This window comes from Meriones unguiculatus, chromosome 3 (genome assembly GCF_030254825.1).
Source record: "Meriones unguiculatus strain TT.TT164.6M chromosome 3, Bangor_MerUng_6.1, whole genome shotgun sequence".
In the NCBI taxonomy this organism is placed as follows: domain Eukaryota; kingdom Metazoa; phylum Chordata; class Mammalia; order Rodentia; family Muridae; genus Meriones; species Meriones unguiculatus.
Window position 1 is genome coordinate 140867126 of NC_083351.1, and position 19074 is coordinate 140886199.

Consider the following 19074-nt stretch of genomic DNA (forward strand, 5'->3'; position numbering starts at 1 on the left):
GAAGAAAAAAGAAATGGTTGAGAAGAGAGGGGGCAAGGAGGAAGGGAAACCACAAAAGAAAGGAAGGACAGGAGGGGAAGGAGGAGGAGAGGAAAGTAGGAAGGAATTGTGTGAGTCGGGTTCCAAGTGACCCGCGTGCTCTCTCAGATTTCAGATTTTATTGACATCTTGTGTGTTTACTTCAGATACATACATATACACTCTTAGTATTTTTTCAGTCGTTTCAAAAGGAAGTACAGAAATCGGCTACCCCTTTCCTCTAAATATTTGAGCACATGCCTGAAGAAGAGCATTCTCCCAGGGAACTGTTATCACTTCAGGAGTGGACATTGATCACTGCTATCCTTAAGTGACCAGTATACATGCAGGATACCCCAGTTTTGCTCCATTTGTCACCCATGTATCATGATGCTTTTGGATTTCTTATTTAGAAACAACAACCTTTCCTTTTTCCTTCATGATAAGGACTTTTATTTTTTAAGGTCTGGTTTTCTTATAAAATGCATCATTTTTTTTTTCAGGATTTGCATGACTATCTCCTTATGGTCTCTTTTAGTCCTGTCAGTATGCATGGGGACTCTCTCATCGGCTTCCCAGCCTGGTTTTTGCCCAGCACCCACAAACCCTGACCTATCTTTCCCATGGCAGAGTTGCATTTCTGAATACAAATGGAAGCCCCCTGACTTTAGTCACTCTGGTTGTGGATTTCCTTCCTTTTCATTATGAAGCTTGAGAAACAAAACCATGAGAGAACCAGCATTTGACCCATTTCATAAACACGAGATGCCCCGCCAGCCAGTATCCACTTTGACTTCTGACCTCCCACGACTGAGTAAAGCGGGCACCTTTTAAAGACCACGAAGCAGGCTTGTAGGTGGAAGCCTCCTGCTCTCAGCTCCCGAGCCTCAGACCTCTCAGCCGAATCCAGATCTCCCTAATTCCGTGGCTTTCTGCTTCTCTGTGCTGAGAACTATGTGACAGCTTCGCCAAATTTAGCCTAGAACTGTGATGTCTACTGAAGAAACAACACGATACCCAGGTAAAAATAACCGTAGCTTCGTGAACTCACATGAGACAACACAGTTAGCTCATGGCACCCTCTGGCCCAGTTTCTTTCTGGGCTCTTCTTTCTCATCAGTCTGTCTCTACCTTCAGCCTTCTTGGAGCTCATTGTGTGTTGTGTTGTCTGTCTTCCTCTGCAGCTTCTGTCACCCTTTCTGTAGGGGACAGACAGCCTGAGAATGTGCAAACTCAGTCAGCTGAGCCCACGCACACGTGTCTGCACTGACCCACTTTCTGTGTCCAGATCACACAACGGTTAGATCAGAAGACTGAACGCTCCAAGGGTACTTTTAAGCACCAGCTGTATTCTTAATTAGATTTTTTTTTCCTCTGTCAATCTGTGGCTGTAAATGGCGCCTTCTGGTTTTCCGATGACATGATGAAAATATAAATGGATCTTGCAGATTGCATTTTATTATCCTCCATATTAAGCACTCAAAGCTGGTGCTAGCGGGAATCGTGGTCGGGTATTGCTGATTCAATAACTTCAGGCCTGGGCTTCTGTGCTGTGTTTCTGCCAAGCCAAACTGAATCGATACAAGGCACAATTACCATTGGACAAAGTATAGCAATCTAACTGGCTGGGGAAGCTTCAGGGCTGAAAACACAGTGTGATGGGCCTCGGTGAAGGGGGAGCTGGTGTGTGTCACTCTTGCTTGTCCACATCACCTTGGATGAGCCACTTAATTTGTAAGACAATGTTTTCCTCACCTGTCATGTAAAAAGGTATTTTCCATAATAGGCTTTACTCTGGTGTGAGTGGGGGGTATAGGTTTGACTTTAGAAAGATCTCAGGGTAGATACTGTATGGGTGATGACTTGAGGAGGGCCCCCTAGGTGGACACTGTGGTGTATTGCTTACAAACTATGGCAGCTCACCCCGTTGTTAATGTTGTTACTTTGGAGAGACAGAAGAGACAGGTCTGGAATCTATTTTGGAAAGACAGCTTTGCTCTTCCTGGTGATTTGAATTCATCTCTGTGTTGTTGGAGGAAGTGATGCCATTCACTGATGCGTACACCAGAGATGGTTCAAGTTGGATTGGGAAACAAGCGTCAAGATTTTGTTACAGTCTCATTACACTTGAAGGGACTTGAAGGGCCGAGAGCCATGTATAAAAATGCATGACTCTTTCTGATACATATGGTATAAAAGCCATAGAACTAGGTAGAATTAGCAGGGGCAGTGGGGGGAGGGAGGGTGGAGAAAGAGGAGAAAGTGGAAGTGGAAGCAGAAAGGAAAGGCTGTTTTATACTTTCCAGCTAATAAGGCAGGAATCCCTAATACAGTGGGAAGACGTATTTATTTAATGGGGCTGGAAGAAAACCAGGAGCATGAAGTGGTGGGGAAGCCTAGAAAAGGCAATGGGGCTCAGAAGGATGGAGCTGTTGGCTCATGCTGCTAAGACAGTTCCTGGGATCATAGGAGGAGATGTAGGTGAACACTGCAGCTGAATTACCTCGGGCTGACATGGCAATGAGATGCATTGAGTTCTTACTTTGGTCAGACATGGTGGTGCTAAGGGTTCTATGTGCTTTAATTCATCTTCATGCAAACCATTGCAATAGGTACTGTACCATGTCTTCAGAGGGGAAAGTGAGGGTTGGTATAAGTCCATGAACCTGCTTAAAGTGATTGGGTTTAAGTTTCCTCAATTCTAACTCTTGACCTTTTAAAGAATTTTCATCAAATTAAATGAAGATAGAGACAGTGTCATAGAGCAAGGTGGTGGTTGAAGGATAGCACTGAATTAGGGTTTTATGAAAAGAGTAGAAGGGAGATGTGCATTGATGGAGCCTTTATGGATGACAGGAAAGGACCAATAGATAAAGGTGGCCGTGATATAATGAAGGGTAGAGGGGCTGAAATGGTGGCTTACAGGTTGGTTGCTAACTCTTTATTTTTTTCAGTATTGAGCAGTTAATTTATTTACCTTTTCATTTTGTGCTATTTTCTTTCTTTTTTTTTAAATTTTATTTTTCTTTTTAGTTACATTTTGTTAACTCTGTGTCCCCGCTGTATCCTGCTCCTTCATTCCCTCCCCAACCCCACAGTCCATCCCTGGTCTCCTCCCTGCCCCTTTCCAAGTCCACTGATAGGGAAGGACCTCCTCCCCTTTCATTTGACCCTGTTTTATCAGGTATCTTCAGGGCTGGCTGTAGAGTCCTCCTCTGTGACCTAACAGGACTGCTCCTCCCCTGGGGGTGGGGGGAGTTAAGGAGCCTGACCTTGAGATCCTGTTAGAAATAGTCCTTGTTCCCCTTACTTTGGAAAACTATATGGTTACTGAGCTACCATGGGCCACATCCGAGCAGAAGTTCTAGGTTATATCCATAGATGGTCCTGCTAACTATTTTTGTTTACAAAACACACCCTAAATTTTTGGCTTGACTTTTCTAACAATCTCATGAGGGGCTTATTTCTAAGAAAGAAAAAGCCAAAAGCAAGAACAATTTCATTCAGTTTTATTTTTACAAATTCAGCATGAAATACGCAGAGATGCTATAGTTAATTAAGTCAGAATCAGGAGAGATAGGTGTATAATGAGCTACAGCTAAGCCTCTTCATGAATGAAAGAGCGTGGTTCTTATTAGCAAGGTGTAAGAGGAAATCATAGCTTTCTGAAAAGTGCCTGCTATTATATACAACTTAAGGAAAATCCGTATGTCTCTTAAAAGTTAATTGAAAATGTGCTTCATCTTGTGTGTGTTTAGATTGCTTAAATCAGGGAGCATTATTTTGTCAACAAACAGAATCTCTTCTTTAGAAGGTCAGGAGTAGCGGCTCACTCCAGAATTTGAAAGGCAGAAGCAGGATCATCTTTGAATGTTTGAGGCCAGCCTGGGCTACATAGTGAGCTCCTGGCCAGCCAAAACTATGTGGAAAAAAAAAAAACCAAAACACGTCTTTAAATCAATCAATCAGTCATCAGGGGCAGAAGAGGTGGCTCAGTGCCTAAGGGCATTTCTTGCTCTTGCAGAGGACTTGGGATGGGTTCCCAACACACGCATGGTGGCGCACATGCTGTAGTAACATTGGTAACTCTAGGGGATCTGACACCTTCTTCTGACCTCTGTAGGTACCGGGCAGTACCTACATACATGGCGGCCAAAACATTCACATACATAAGTAGACATATTTTTAAAAATGCAAACCAAAAAATAACATATAAAAATCTCTCTGTATCGTTGTGCTGAGAATTGTGAAATATTTATTTAAAATGCTTTTTAGACCTGTAGTTTGTTTATGGTGTCCTTTCCAAAAAAAAATCTATAAAAGGTTCATGGAAATATTTCTGAAATGCTATTTGCATACATGGTAATGATCAGGCTGGAAGACCAGTTCTTGGCAGCCTCTGTCTGTTCATTGCAATTACATAATAACAATGGTAACAAAACAATTAACAGGCTGTAGGGCTGTGATGTATACAGTGTGTTACATTATAAACACATCATAAAAATGTTGCCATGGATCTGTGTGTGTGTGTGTGTGTGTATTTCCTTTTTTTGAGTCTGGGTTCTCCATGAATTCGAATAATTCAGAGCAGAGGTGGGAATGTAGATAAATTCAGCATCACCTTTGAGTTCCATGGAAAGGAAATAGGATACAGATGAGCTTCCTCAATGATTACTTGCACTAAAGATCATGATGACGCGCTACAATGTCCTTGCCTTCTGCTCTTGTTTAATTATGGAGGCAGAGGAAAGTTTTTCTTTTCCTAGAAAACCAGGTTTCGGTAAATTAGCCACGTGGTGACTTTTACTCTGTAACAGATATTGTTACATTAGTAATTAAAGTGGATTGACCCTGAGCATGAAACATGGAGGATCTGATGCAGGAGTGCCCTGAAGGATAGCCAGGGGAGAGCTGATGACTTATTGCCATCATAAGAATTTCTTGGGATTCCCTTGAATGAAAAGATGGGTTGGGCTTACCCCTGAGATGATAGTGGTGACCAATATTTTTTTTGTTCATGCATTCAAGTGTTCCAGTGTGTTGTCATCTGTACCCCTGTCCCATGTGTGTGTGTGTGCACTCGCGTGTGCGCGTGTGTGTAAGTGTAACACCATTAGGGAACTGTGGGAATTTGGCTTCTACCATGATGAGTGAGGTTCAGAGTCATTGGTGGAAGCAATGAGAAACATAGGTGATGATTCAGCTTTAGGAGATGAAGGGCTTCCTACTCAAGAACAGATGGGAAGCCTGGTGGAAGTAATTGGTCCAGCGTTTGAATGTCTGTTAGACATGTGCAATCCAGGACCTATGGGTCATATGTAGCCTAGGGTCACTACCATAGTTACTTGACACAAAATCACAACTTAAAATCTGAGACTTGATGGGTTTTATGTATTATTAATTTACATGTTATGATTTTTCTTCTTTTGTAACTTGATTGGGAAGTTCTTGAGTGTGAACTCTATAGATGGTAGGGCCATGTAACAGTGTCAAAAGGCTGGACATGCCTGAGGGATGGAAGATGACAGTGGCCTGGAAGGTGGAAGAATGGAGGAAGTAAAGAATGTGTCTGACTTCTAAAGAGAGAATAAAGAGTTGTTGATGGGTGTGCTTGGTATGGAAGAAAGGGTTTGGCATGGCCTTGCCAGTTAGGATTGGACAGCTGCAAGGATTGAGTTTCAGTGATTGATCAAACACACATACACACACACACATACATGCACACATGCACACATGCAAGCATACACTCCCTCCCTCCCTCCCATGCACACACACATGCACAAACACACACCTATTAATACAATAGCCCTGCTTAGCCTGGAACTCACTATATAGAACCAGGCTGGCCTTGAGCTCTATTTGCCTCTGCCTCCCAAGTGCTAGGATTAAAAGTGTGTGCCACCACACCCAACTACTTCAGATTCTCTTAAGAGCTCCGATGAGCTTGTGTCTTTGGAAAGTGGTCATGGAATGATAACACGGCCAGTGCCTTGTGAGGGGGATTTCTAAGAACCCTCAATTGGCAGGGATCCAGGTAGAGGTTCGAAGGGTCTGAACCATGACATTACCTTTGGTAATGGCAGTTAATCTTGACAGTGACAACTGACATTGTCATAAAGGGAATAATTAGAAGTCTCTATAGTCAGAATGCAAAATGGAAACCATTTTAAACACATCATGAAGATACACTTCTTAAAATTGTCTGGATGAATTTATACTGAATTAGGCTGTTTCCTTCTGTAACTATTAGGTCCAACTTTGAGCCTCTGAGAGCTGCGACCTTGTGGGAGGGCTCTTTGTTTCCCTGTTGTATGAATTATGCTTGTGTCAGGGTATTTATCAGAACAATCTAAGTTGCTCAATTTGTTGGTACAAATTTATTTATAATGGTCTCTTGTTGTGCTTTTAATATTTTTATGCTTTGAAGTGACATCATTTGCCATTTCTGAGTCTGGTAATTTGTGTTGTCTTTTTCTCTTGGCTGTCTGTGTCCCCCTAAGCCTGCTTCAGATCCCTGTACATTTTTGGTTTTGCTACCATTTTATCTACAAATGTATTATAATGTTTAATTTTTTCAATCATTGGATTGGTTTACTGAGTTTAAAAACATTTGGGGATAGTCCACAGGTGCTTTTCTTTCATTTAGAATTGAATTCTATTGTGGTTAGAACACACACTTCGGATAGATACTTTTCAGTGTATTGAGCCTTGTTTTAGGACCTAGAATTTGCTCTAGCTTGGTAAATGTCAGTTAGCCCAGTGGGGTCCATAGTGTTAATCATGTGTCCTGTATCATTATTAACTTTCAGTTTATGTGTTTTATTTGTTATTAAAGAGAAATATTTAAATCTCCAACTCTACTTATGGTCTGTCTCCCCCTCTCTTTGTGATCCTATCTACTTTGGTTTGTGTATTTTGAAGGGCTTTAAAAAATATGGTGAAGCACATTAATGTTCGAGATTATGATGTCTTGTCAGGGAACTAACTGACCACTTATTATAGAGGGGCTTTCTCCTTCCACATTAATATATTCTGCTATGAGATTTCTTTCTCTGGTGTCAGTCTCACTGGCCCAGCTTTGCTGTGACTCACATTAGAGAGTGTCTTCCAATGTAACCGACACATTTGCAGGCAGCTCAAGGTTGACAACTTCTGGATCAGCCTCACACTCTCTGCACTTCAGCTGGGGGCTCTGGGACCATCACACCCTGATTGTTGACATGGGTAGTTCTAAGCCTTCAACCTTTCTGTGTGTTCTCTCTGCTATTTCCTCTTTCCTCCCCATTCCCTTCCCTCCTCTTCCCCTCCTCCTCCTCCTCTTGCGCTTTTCATTGCTGGAGTATTTTTATGGCTCCATTTTGTGTGTGTGCGTGTGTGTGTGTGTGTGTGTGTGTGTGTGTGTGGCTTATTAGACTTGACTCTTAATTTTGTGTATTAGAGGTTTCCTTAGGGCACGTTGACAGACCTGTCTGCCTGTCTGTACATTTCAAGTCAGGCATTTGTATGTAGAGAATGATCAGATGGAACACTGACTACCTCCTGTCCCAGCCAGTGGTTGCTGACAGCCAGAGGCACCATGAACTATCCCTCAGTCTGTCCTGACGTTTATGCACGTTGGCTGTAGTCTTGGACTCTTTCCCTGACTGTCAGGGCTTTAGTAGGTAGGGTCTTGGTCCTTGGGGCAGGACTTTCTAGTTGTTGTTGCTGTTTATTTTTTATGTTGAGAGAGAGTGCATCCCCCATGGAAGAGCTGCACTATGACTTTGACTTACTGTGGTTGAACCCCCAAAAGCAACAGAGTCCTATGAAGAAGAACAGACACTTCATGGTCCAAGTTTACTTCTCCTGATCTACGCAAAGCCACCCCAAGGAAGGGGATTCAAGGCTAACGGATGTTCCCGTTCTTGGAATGTCTTGGGTTTTTCCAGGGTTCTTGATTTTTTTTTTTAATACCAGACTTGCTGGTTATGAAAGAAAACCTCATGATCTCTTTCCCTTGTTTTCTTTTTCAGCAAGTCACTGGTCGAAGTTTTGGGGACAAAGACTTCCGGACAGGACTAGAAAATGGAATCCTTCTTTGCGAGTAAGTAATGCTTGTGTTCCCTTGGTTTTGTTCTAGGAATGTACTATTCATTTTGTCTGTAAGATTTCCAGTACAGTGTTTTGTTTTGTTTTTTTCTGTTTCTTTTGTTTATTTACTTTTCTTTTTTTTCTGAGATAGGGTCTCACCATGGCTAGCCTGGCACTCATGGCTTAGACTAGGGTGCTCTTGTACACACAAGATCTGCTTGTCTCTGCCTCCTAAATCTGGCCTCCCGTATTTTATTTTTGACTGAGCCACAGTTCGACTCTGGAGCTTACAAGAAACCACTGGGATAGGCAGGGAACACATGTAGAGAGTGAGTGTCCATATGCAAAGGGAATGGTGACAACCATGATAACTGCGAGTTAGATGAAGAAATAGAACCCACCAGGAGGACTCAGCTCCCAGTAATCTGAGCACGTAGGAACGTGTGTCTCAGTATTTGCAAGGAAGTGGGTCTGATTGTGCTACAAGTAATGGGATTTCTGTCCTCGGAAATCCCAACCCAAAGAGTCTTGTGACAAGTAAACAGTATTTCCACAAATTCAGGCTATCTTAAAAAGCAGGGCAGGCTGTGTTCCTCACTAGTTCTGCCGTGTGCAGGAGTTGGGTGCATTTAGCTTGTGTTGTTGATAGAGTTCTGGAATGGATAGTGATGGCGGTGTCTATTGTCTGTTGGAGCAAGGCCTCAGTCATGGAGCAGTTCCCTGGCAGTAGAATTAGGAGTTTCCTAGAAAGTGGCTTTGGGCACAAAATAATCCAGACCATTAATATTTACCGCTGTATGTAGGGATAAACTTGAAAGCAAGACTTTGCAAATTTGAATGTATTTAATGGACTGTATGATCTTGACACTGATTTCTATTTGCATGAAAGGTAGTGGACATAAAACAAAAGACACTGCTCCTAAATGTAAAATCTGGAGCTTTGAAAGACACAGACTAGCCCCCATCAAGCTGTAGAAGAGAAACTTCCCTCACGTTCTCCCTCAGCACCTGGTGACTGCACTGCTCTCATCTCCCCTTCACCAGTGCGTGCTTTAACCTCTTCGGAAACATTAGGTAAATGCAACCACATACGGTGGACTCTCATTTTGGCAGCTGATGAGGTTGAAAACTACAGATCTTAGAGCCTAAAAAAAAATGAAATGTTCGAGTCTCTCTTTTTATTTTCTTTGCATCATTCCTCCTTTCCCCCTCCAGTCTCATTTTCTCTAAGTGGCGATCCATGTTCACTGCTCCATTGCGTAGGCACTTGAAGGGACTCACTTTGTGGCCAAGGCTCTTTAGAGGACTGTGCGGCACTTTGCAAACACGTACGGCTTATTTTGTAGTCTCCCTTTCTACGTAGTTCGTGTCAGCGTTTTCTTTTGGCTTTCCACTGCCCATTGTTCAAAGGAAGATTGGGGAGCCCAGGTCGCTATTTTGTTCCCTTATTTTCCTGGGAGCTCCTCTTCTGAGACTGTCCTTCCCCCTACTTGTTATATCCTCCATTTGTTATATCTAAACCAGAGCTCATCTGCGGGTGAGCTGTAGTTAGTTCAGCCCATCCCTGAGCTTAGCCGACAACCCGAGAACCTCCAAACTGCCCTTCTAGGAGAGCACTGGCAGCGATGCTGGGTTTGCAGCCTTCTTCTTGGCCAACAGCTTTCTGAGAGCTGGTCAAGGTGCAGTGTGCTTTTGTTAAAGTAGGTCTGTGTTGATTAGTTTTTTGTTTTTTGGTTTTTTTTTTTTCCTGTTGACGTAACAAAATGCTAAAGTCATTTGAGCAGAGAGAACCTCAACCAAGAAAATGCCCCCATCAGAGTTGGCCTGTTGGCAAGCCTGTGGGGCATTTTCTTGATCTATGATTGATGTGGAAGTGCCCAGATCTCCAGGTGTGTTATCACCCTTGGGCAGGGGTCCTGGGCACTGTAAGAAAGTATGCCAAACAAGCCATGGGCAGCAAGCCAGAAGACAGCAATTACACACACACACACACACACACACACACACACACAAACATAGTTTCTGCTTTAGTTCCTACCTCTGGATTCCTACCTTAAGTTCCTGCCCTGACTTCCCTTAGTCATGGAATAGTGTTGGAATTGTTAGATAAAATAAACCCTTTCCTCTAAATTGCTTCTGCTTGTGATGTTTATCACAGCAATGGGAACTTAACTAGGTCAGGGTCTTTGGTACCAATTTTTGTCCATTGAAAATTTACTTCAGAGAATCCTGCAGGCATCCATCCACCTTTGCAGTGTGTTGTCAGGAATGGCTCTGTCAGGCAGATTCACTATATGAGTGCTTGTGGGTTCAGAGTGGGCTTCTCTGAAGACAAGCTCAGGATTTAGGGCCATTTACAGCTAGAGTCCTCTTCTAAATGAGAAGATGGAGTCTGTGCATACATGCAGAAGTGCTATCACTGGGGCTTTTGCAAATGCTGTAGTGAGTGACAGGGTGCTAAGGTGAGTCTTAGATTCAGGCCATGGGTAGGAAATACATGACCAGAACAACACAGGGTACCATGCAGGGGCTTCTTTAAATAAATAAAGAGCAAGGACTGCTGATAGGCTGACATTGAAACTGGGAAATAGACAATGTGGTAACTGTTGCTGTCTGGGCAAAGGGACAAGGTCAAGATGGATGAGTAATGGTCTGAGTCTTCCAACCACGGAAACCCAGACCACTGGTGTGTGTGAAGAAATAAGTGTTTTAGAGGCCAAAGACCAGAGATTGAGCCTGGCTTCCCTAGTGAGGGTCCAACTAGCAGCCTGGAGGAGTATGCCAAGTGTGGAGTGAATGCTTGGTGACCAGAAAGTAAGGTTCCCCTGGAGCACGTTTCTCCATCACAGCCTCAAGGGAGAAAAGCTGAGTCAGGAGCCAGAGAAGCAAGACATGAAAAGTTCCCAAGTTCAAGACCTACAGATCCGTAGGAACGTCAGTGTCAAAACACAACTCTCACCTAAGAGGAGATGAGAAATAGTTTATTCTGGAGCCAAGTCTGAGTGATCATGGCCCAGGAATGCAAGTTTAGGTTAAGCCAAAGTCCATGTCCCAATGTGGGAACCGTTTGATGAAGTTTTTATAGAAACAGAACAAAGAAAATCAAGGCATCTTTCAAATGCATTGCTTTTCTGTTACTGTGGTAAAACACCGCAACCAAGGCGGTTTACAGAAGAAAGAGTTTATTTGGGTTTATGGTTCCAGTGGGGTAAGAGTAGATGTTGGTGCGGAAGCTGCAGGCATGGAAGCTGGAATGGAAAGCTGAGAGCTCTCATCGTGAACTGTGAGCACAAAACAGAGTGAACTGGAAACATAAGTGTGAGTCTTTAAACTCTCAAAGCCCACCTTTAGTGACACTAATCCTACCAAGGCCCACCACTCCTGAATCCTCCCCCAAACAGTGTCGCCAGCTAGGGGCCAACTGTTCAAATGCATGAGCCTATGGAGGCTGTTTTTATCTAAACCATAGTGGGCAAAGGCAAAGTGGGAGAAAACGCTGGCATAGGCCCCAGATGCTCTCTGACAGCATTCTTAGTCCTTTCATTGGTTGGAAACCAGGGGTAGAAGCATCAGGAGTCTGATGCTTCTGTTGAGCCAAGAGAGAGAAAAGATGGGCATCTATAAGCAGCAAGTAAAATGAGAAACGAGTAGAGTCAAAATCCCCTTCCTCAGGGCTCTCTAGCATATAGGTTGGAATAACAAAAGCATTGCTTTTGTGTTTTTCTCTCAGTAGCTCACCCTCTGCTGTTGTTTTTGATAAAAGTGTGTAGTGCAAGTTAAATGCTCAAGTGACGTGAGCACTTTGCTGAGAGTTTCCTAAGAGGTCTGGGGTCAAAGTGTGACAAAGCCACAAGTATCTGATAGTGGGACACGTCACACTAACAGAAATATGAACCAGACGCTGCATTTTTCCTTGAGGATGTGAGAAACTGCTCGTGGGATGGAATGGTGATTACAGCTGCCCAGACTGCCTCAAAATAACTCCAGTGGGGGAAGTTTCTGCCGCACCGTTCTACCACGACTTTATCATGTAGACAGACCCCCAAGGGTTTTCGTGTAGCTACGAGATTGGCGAATTATGGCCTTGTGCTTATATTTGTACTCACCACCTTGTTCAAAATAGTTTGTATGTATTTAAATGTATTTTCAGAGAAACTTGATGGTCCCCCAAAAGGACTGTGGGATTGATTTTAGATGTATATTGCTTATTCTCATGAAGTGAGGTGATTGTATTCGGCCAATGAGGATACTGTTTTGGTAAATCAAATAACTTTTTTTTTTTTTTTAACTAAAGAGCCACTCAGAAGTTTCTTTTAAGTTCATCTTTCAAATTATTTTGAACAATTTTTAAATATATAGGAAAGCTATAATAATATATAGCCACCTGTATATTTTGTACCCAGGCATACTGATTATTGTCATTTTGCTATCTTTGTATCATTTCTTCATGTACACGCCTCTTTTTGCAGGAACCGTTTGAAAGTCAAGTGCAGATATCATGAAACTCGGTTCCTAGATCCTTGTGTGTGTATCATCTAAATGCAAGGGCATTCATTCTCCTGTAAGACACTTAGGCATACCCGAAGTTGTGTGAGAAAGCACACTAAAACGCTCAGGATGGCCTGCTGCTCCCTTGGCACTCTCCCACTAGCTGTTCCTATTATTGTCAGTGGAACTAGGCCAGAAGCCAATTATGATGATGACATGGTCAACGCCCCTCTGTGTCACCATACTCCCGTCTGCTCTCTCCCAGGGGCTGCCAGCTAGCAGCAGGGTGAAGGAATTTGCATTTTTACTTTCTAGCTTCTCTTGTCTCGTTTGTGAGCAAAAACTGGGCAGGACATATTGAGTCCCTTACAAGCTCGATCATCTGTGAATAATGAACTTTGGCTGGAAGAGCTTGGGAACTAGAATGCTTATTTTGCAAACAATAACCTTGACCACTGTACTGATGTCATTTCCTCTGCTTCTCTAGTTTGCTGTTGTTTCTTCCTCTAGCAGTCTGCTTAGAACTCTCCAGGCAGAACCACTGCTTTTCTCTGTGGCTTCTAAGTACTGTTTTTAACCTTACTCAAATAGTATCACAGAGCTTCACCTCTGCTGTATATCAAAACCTGTTGCTTACAATAGAGACCCAGCTTCTTGAAAATGATTTGATATATATCCTTGTATTTCCTGCACTGGGTACTGGCTTGGTGTGTGATGTCTGCTCTAAGCACTTGTTGGAAGTGAGACCCAGTAGTAAAACCCATGCCTAGAGCATCAGTGACAATCTTGGTCTCTGTTCTTTAAAATATTATCCTTTCTCTTTCCCTTCTTCTCCCCGCCCCCACACAAAGAGATTTCATACAAAGAGCATATCTTTGAATATCAGGACAGTGAAGAATGGAGGCGTCTGCTTTCTTGTTTAAGATTCTCCATTGGGACCTCCATCTTTCTAGGAGGCAAAGAGCTGCACAGATGAGTTTTATTTTGCCAACGCATTCTCATGGAATGCCAGGGTTGAGCATATGAGTCTACAAATAAGTGACCAATAAAGAATGCCTTAGTGGAATTTTTTTTTTTTTGGTCTCTGTTCTTATGTTGCCGAAATAATCTTCTGAAGATAAGAACCCTGCTGGCCCACACTTGTTTATGCTGTTCCTGATAAATGAGCTGCTTGCTCGAAGAAGGAGGGCTTGTCTCGGATTCCTGTCGTGATTTCATCGTGAGATGTGGTGTGTTCAAATGTGACCAGTCCTCTAGGGCAGATGGGAGTTGATGGTGAAGATCTGTGTGGAGAACTTCTTATCATGTGTGTATGGGGCTTGCAGAACACTGTTCAGGCACAGCACAGCACTGAGTTTAAGCACTGAGGGCCGTAAGCAGGGAATGTGAGACATGATCTTCAAAGATTTTATCCTGTACGTAATGTGCTTGCAGAGTGGTCTCTCTCTCTTTCTCTCTCTCTGTCTCTCTTTCTCACACACACTCTATAGTAAAGTTAGAATGGAAATCAATGTCTCAATAAATGTAGACATGAACAAGCTTTAATCTCTTGGATTTAATAAAAGGGCAAAATGGGGTCTATTGTTGTGGTTTGGTAAGCAGTTATTAGGGAGACGGTCTATCAGTTGGATTTTATTTCGTATATACCAAGGAAAACAGGCAATCATTTTTATAGGGGAGCTGGTTGTGTTTGTTTCTTTGTTTTACTTTATATTTTCACAAGACTTCTGGTCCCAAAAATAACCAGTTGTCCAACACCATCTAGGTGTCCCATAACTTAACTTACTCTTACAGGTTATTTTTTTTTTTAATTTTATGTGTCTGATTGTTTTGGCTCCATGTGTGTATATATATCAGGTGTATATGATTGTTTTGCCTCCATGTGTGTATATGTACCATGTGTGTGCCATTGGAGGTTAAAAGAAGGCATCAGATTTACTGGACTTGAGGTTACAGGTGGGTGTGAGCCACCATGTGAATGCTGGGAACCCAGTTTATAGCCTTGGCAGGAGCAATTGTGACAGTATCCCTGAGCCGTATCTCCAGCCCCCTCTTGCTCCTGATGCTAGCTGGAGTCAGTGCAGAGCCCACAAGTTAAGGGATCAGGGCCACAAGGCCATACCCTAATAAGTCTCACAGGTTGTTCACAGCAGCCGTCTCACTCAGCTACAAATTGGAGGTGCTCATGATCCCCCTTTTTGGGTTTTATCACTGTTAAGCTGGCTGTCGGGACTCAGGGGAATGCCTTACACATACTAGTCGATCGTAGGGGCTACTAAGGAAGAGCCATGATGAAGAGATGTATTAAGCAAGGCATAGGGCAGCAGGCATGGAGCTGCTCTACCCTCTCTGGGTGGGCCACTCTACCATGTTAGAACCATCGATGCTAAGAATCTCTCCTCACTTGTCCTTTAGAGACTTTGTATGGTGGCTTTGTCAAATGGGCCTGCTTGGCTACCTCTCCTTCCCCACAGATGGGAGTCAGACTGGCACTTCAGACTTCTTATCAGGCTTGGTCTTTCTGGTGGTCAGTTTCTGCTGAGGGGCCTAGCATGGGCCACCACTTAACAAGAGACACTCTCGCTTCCCAGGAAATTTCACAAAGAGGTCTGCCTCAGTGACCTGGATCAAAGGCCAGGTAGCAGAGCAAGCAACACACCTAGAATTCCCATCACCAGGGAAGTTATAAAAGTTCAAGGCAGTGTATGCCAGGGAGCAGGAACAAAGACATGAGAGAAGATGTTGTTATAAGCCACAAAATTTTGTCATCCTGTCTAGGAACGGCAGCAGGAAGAAAGGTCTGGAGTCAGGGAAGGAGTGCTTGGTAAACACAGAGGAGGGCTGACTGCCTGTTGGTAGGGGAGGGGAGACTTCTTTCTGTTTCACTCAATGCAGCATTTTTTTTTAATTTTTTTAAAAAATACGTTTTTTAAAACGTATATGGGTATGTTGCCTACATGTATATCCTTATACCACTGATGTAAAGTTCCAAAAGAAGCCAAAAGAGGCCTTCAGATCCCCCCGGACTAGAGTAGTAGATGGTTGTGAGCCATCCTGTGGGTGCTGGAAATCAAACCCAGGTCCTCTGGAAGAACATCCAGTGTTCTTAACTACTGATCCATCTCTCTAGCCTCTCAATGACGCATTTTAAGAACACACTTACAAACGTGATGCCACCCTTAATGACAGCACAGTACCCAGTAAGGCCAGACAGTGAGAGAGGCTCATCAGGACTGGTCTCTGAATCCTAACTCCATGTGGGATATAAGCCTCAGGCTGCCCTGTGGAAGCATCATTTAGATGGACAGTTTGAGGAAGCCTAGAAACTTTCCTTTATGGACAGAGGCGATGAAATAGAGAAGAAACATGCTGTAGATGACAGAATGCCATGTTGGAATGCTGGGCCTCCAACAGGAAGAAGGATGCACACTGGAAGAACTGCAGATAGGCATGTTGGGCTAAAATGTGGAGGCCAGGCATGGAATCAGAGTAGGTGCGTCGAGGTAGAGAGAGTAAGATTTGCAGGGCCCTGTGAGCCAGGCAAGGATTTGGAAGTTTGACCTCTGGAGCAGGAGAAGTGAGAATGTTGATGAAGTCATCAGGGTAAAGTGCATTTGACTAATGGAAAAAACAAAAACAAAACAAAACACAAAAACAAAAAAAAAACCTCTTTGTAAGAAGTCTGTTGTGGATGCTAGACCACGGGGCTGGACCCTTGACACAGCTGGTCAAGGTCCTCTGTTTTTGGGGAAGGGTTATGCTTTCAGCTTGGGCAGGTCAAGTTTGAGATATAGACAGCCCACCCAAGGGGGAGAACTGTGGGCCTTAGGAAATGAGGATTTGGAGCTTAGGTGGGTGACAATGGGTTAGATCGAGAGCCTTGGCTAGATGTCATGGGTGAGCTGTGGGCCACAGCAGGTCCTCAGGGAAAGAGTGCACCAGGAGAGAGGAGCAGAAAACATCTCACTTTGAGGAAGTCTCTCTCCTGTCCAGGGCTAGGTGAAAGATGCAAGCAGAAGAGCTCTCAGCTGAGAGGAAACCAGGAAAGAAGTGTGATTGCCATGGAAACCGAGTTTGCTAAGGAGACTTTTAAGAAGCTAGAGCAGCCTCCTGTCTTCCCTAGAACCTGCATAAACCAGGCCAAATTAGCCTTGTCCCCATGGTAGAGGAGATGCCGGAGGCCTTTGCCAATGACCGACATCAAATGATTATGTTTCCACCTGGCTGGGGTTGGGTTTGCCTCATGCTTTTTTTCCTCATCTCAGTGAACAACTATTACTCTTAACGTAATATGAACAACATATGCAGTGCTTTCCTGAACCACTGAAAATGAAGCGAGATTGCTGTGACCCAATAGTTTGTGAATGGAGTACCCTTACAGCTACAAACCAGGATGAGGTGACACTGAAAAAGGATGGCAAGTAGACGAGCTATCATTGGGATTGTCCTCTGAGAACTGGCAGGTGCAGCCATCCTAGGTGTTGGCCATTGATTTCATACTGGTGTTTTCAAACTGTCATTGCTTCGCTCTTGATCTATGACCTCTTACTAACTGTTCACAGCAACCTGGGCAGGTGAAGAGCCTGGACCTCCCAAGCCCTCTGTGCAGCTGGTCACATGAACACCCAGGGTTGGGGAGCTCACTGTATCTTTAGACTCTTTGTCTGAAGCTTTTTCACCAACCCACATTCTCACTCAAATCTTAGCACACTTGGGCCCCTCTGCCGTTACTCATTCTGGCCTTAGCAGGCTGGTAAGAACTTGATAGGCCTTCTATGTAGGTTCCTCTCTTGTTTCCCTGCCAAATCACAGTTGGCCCCATTGACTTGGCTTTCCTCCAGCTTTTGGGCACCAAGACTCATTAAGCCTTCAAGTTCAAGTGAGGACACTTTGAGCACTCTCTCCCCTCCCTCTAAGGTCTCTAGTGAAAAACTGCTTTTTGTTTGAAGACTGGCCTTGCTTAGGTGGGGACTAAAGCAAAGACTCAGGATTCCAGTGGCCTTCTGTCAAGGAAAAGGCACACACGTGGAAACCATTCTAGGCCACTGCACAGGACTCTCATGATGAGCAGAACAGACCCCTGGTTCTCCAAAAATCAACCGTGCCAGGAACTGTTCTTTCAGCATCACTTACAAAGTCTTCTTGGGGAGCTTTGATGAGCCCTCCAGTATCTTGCCTTTGAAACATGCTCACCCTCATCCATCTTTTGTAATTACCCCTTCCCCCCACCTTTTAAAGTGCTGTCACAACTTCCTTTCTCCTCATTGAGACTTGTAAATGACACAGATCTTCTTGGATCTTGGAGCTGCTTCCCAGGCTTCTCACAAATGTGTTTGAAATTTATTTTAGGATAATTATCATTCAGTAACAATTTCCTCACCCAGTATGTGGTGGTTCCTTGTGCTTCATCAACCCCGTGCCTTGATAAATGTGAGACTTCTATTGACTTAAAACAGCTTAATCTCCTGACTCCTGAAGAAATTTCATATACAAAGATGAGGATGATCAATTGACTTAAGAACAGACAGGGAAGAGCAAGTCTATATACAGACTGCTATGTGCAGAAGGAAACTGGGCTGCTCCTTTGCCCACCTCGGGGAGTTCCATGCTAGATTAGACTTTGCTAGCATTTAAGAGGATTTAGTAGCTCCCTAATTGAAGTTCCTTAATAATTCTTTTTTTTTTTTTTGATTGCCGCTCATGGGCTGTCAAGCTGGGTGGGCTGGCTTCCCACGATGAAGTGTTAAAGGCCTGTCTCCACCATTCTTTCTCAGTGTTTTCTTTGGTTACCCACAGGAGAGCCCTTTCTTAAACAGGCTACCAACACTTGCACTTATGAATGATTTCTATTTAAAGTTAACTGCAAAAGTAGACTTCCCCCCCCCGCCTTTTTTTATTAGAGCAAAGCAAAAGTGGAGGAGATGGAAAAAAACTGAGGCTAGTGGGTGTGGTTAGCACTAGGGCCCACTTTTCCTTAAGCTTCTATAGATTGTACTGGAAGGCAATTGTAAAAGGAAGTCGTTTACTGGTTGCAGGTGGGAAGGGAAATGTGGATCCTTCAGTTCTGGTCCTTCCTTCAGGAAATGATTACAGTTCCATTGACAAGTACCTGACTATCTGGGAGCCAGGTTTCCATGCTTTGTCAGTGTTGTCCCTGTATGCTGGCCCCAGAGTATGGACTGCTGTTTGTGCCATAGGCTCTGTGCATCTCCATTCATCTTTGCTGCACTTCATTCCAGCCCCTGGAGTCCTTTCCTTTTGGCCAGTTTCGTCTCTTTAGGTCCTAAACACACAATCACGCTGGGCATCTTTCCCTTCACTAACTATCTGATTGCTATATCCTGCATCCAGCTTTGTGCATACATGGCTACGGCCACCTACAGTAACTTCTAACTGTCCTTGGGAGAAATCAGGGCAACGATACTCTTCCCACCCTTCTCCCACAAATCAGCAGGCACTTCATGAGGTGATAGCTACCAAGAGTGATGTGTGGGCTTA

The 19074-nt window shown here is 43.7% G+C and overlaps 1 protein-coding gene across 22 annotated transcripts in view; it reads left to right on the forward strand.

Annotated features, from left to right (window-relative positions):
* The window catches only part of Limch1 (LIM and calponin homology domains 1), a 313519-nt gene that overhangs the window by 116036 nt on the left and 178409 nt on the right, over positions 1 to 19074 (forward strand). For all 22 annotated transcript variants that reach the window (XM_060380703.1, XM_060380697.1, XM_060380695.1 and 19 more), the window contains exon 2: positions 8031 to 8101. In XM_060380703.1, the coding sequence (XP_060236686.1) occupies positions 8031 to 8101 (71 nt within the window). The remainder of the gene's footprint in view (positions 1 to 8030; positions 8102 to 19074) is intronic.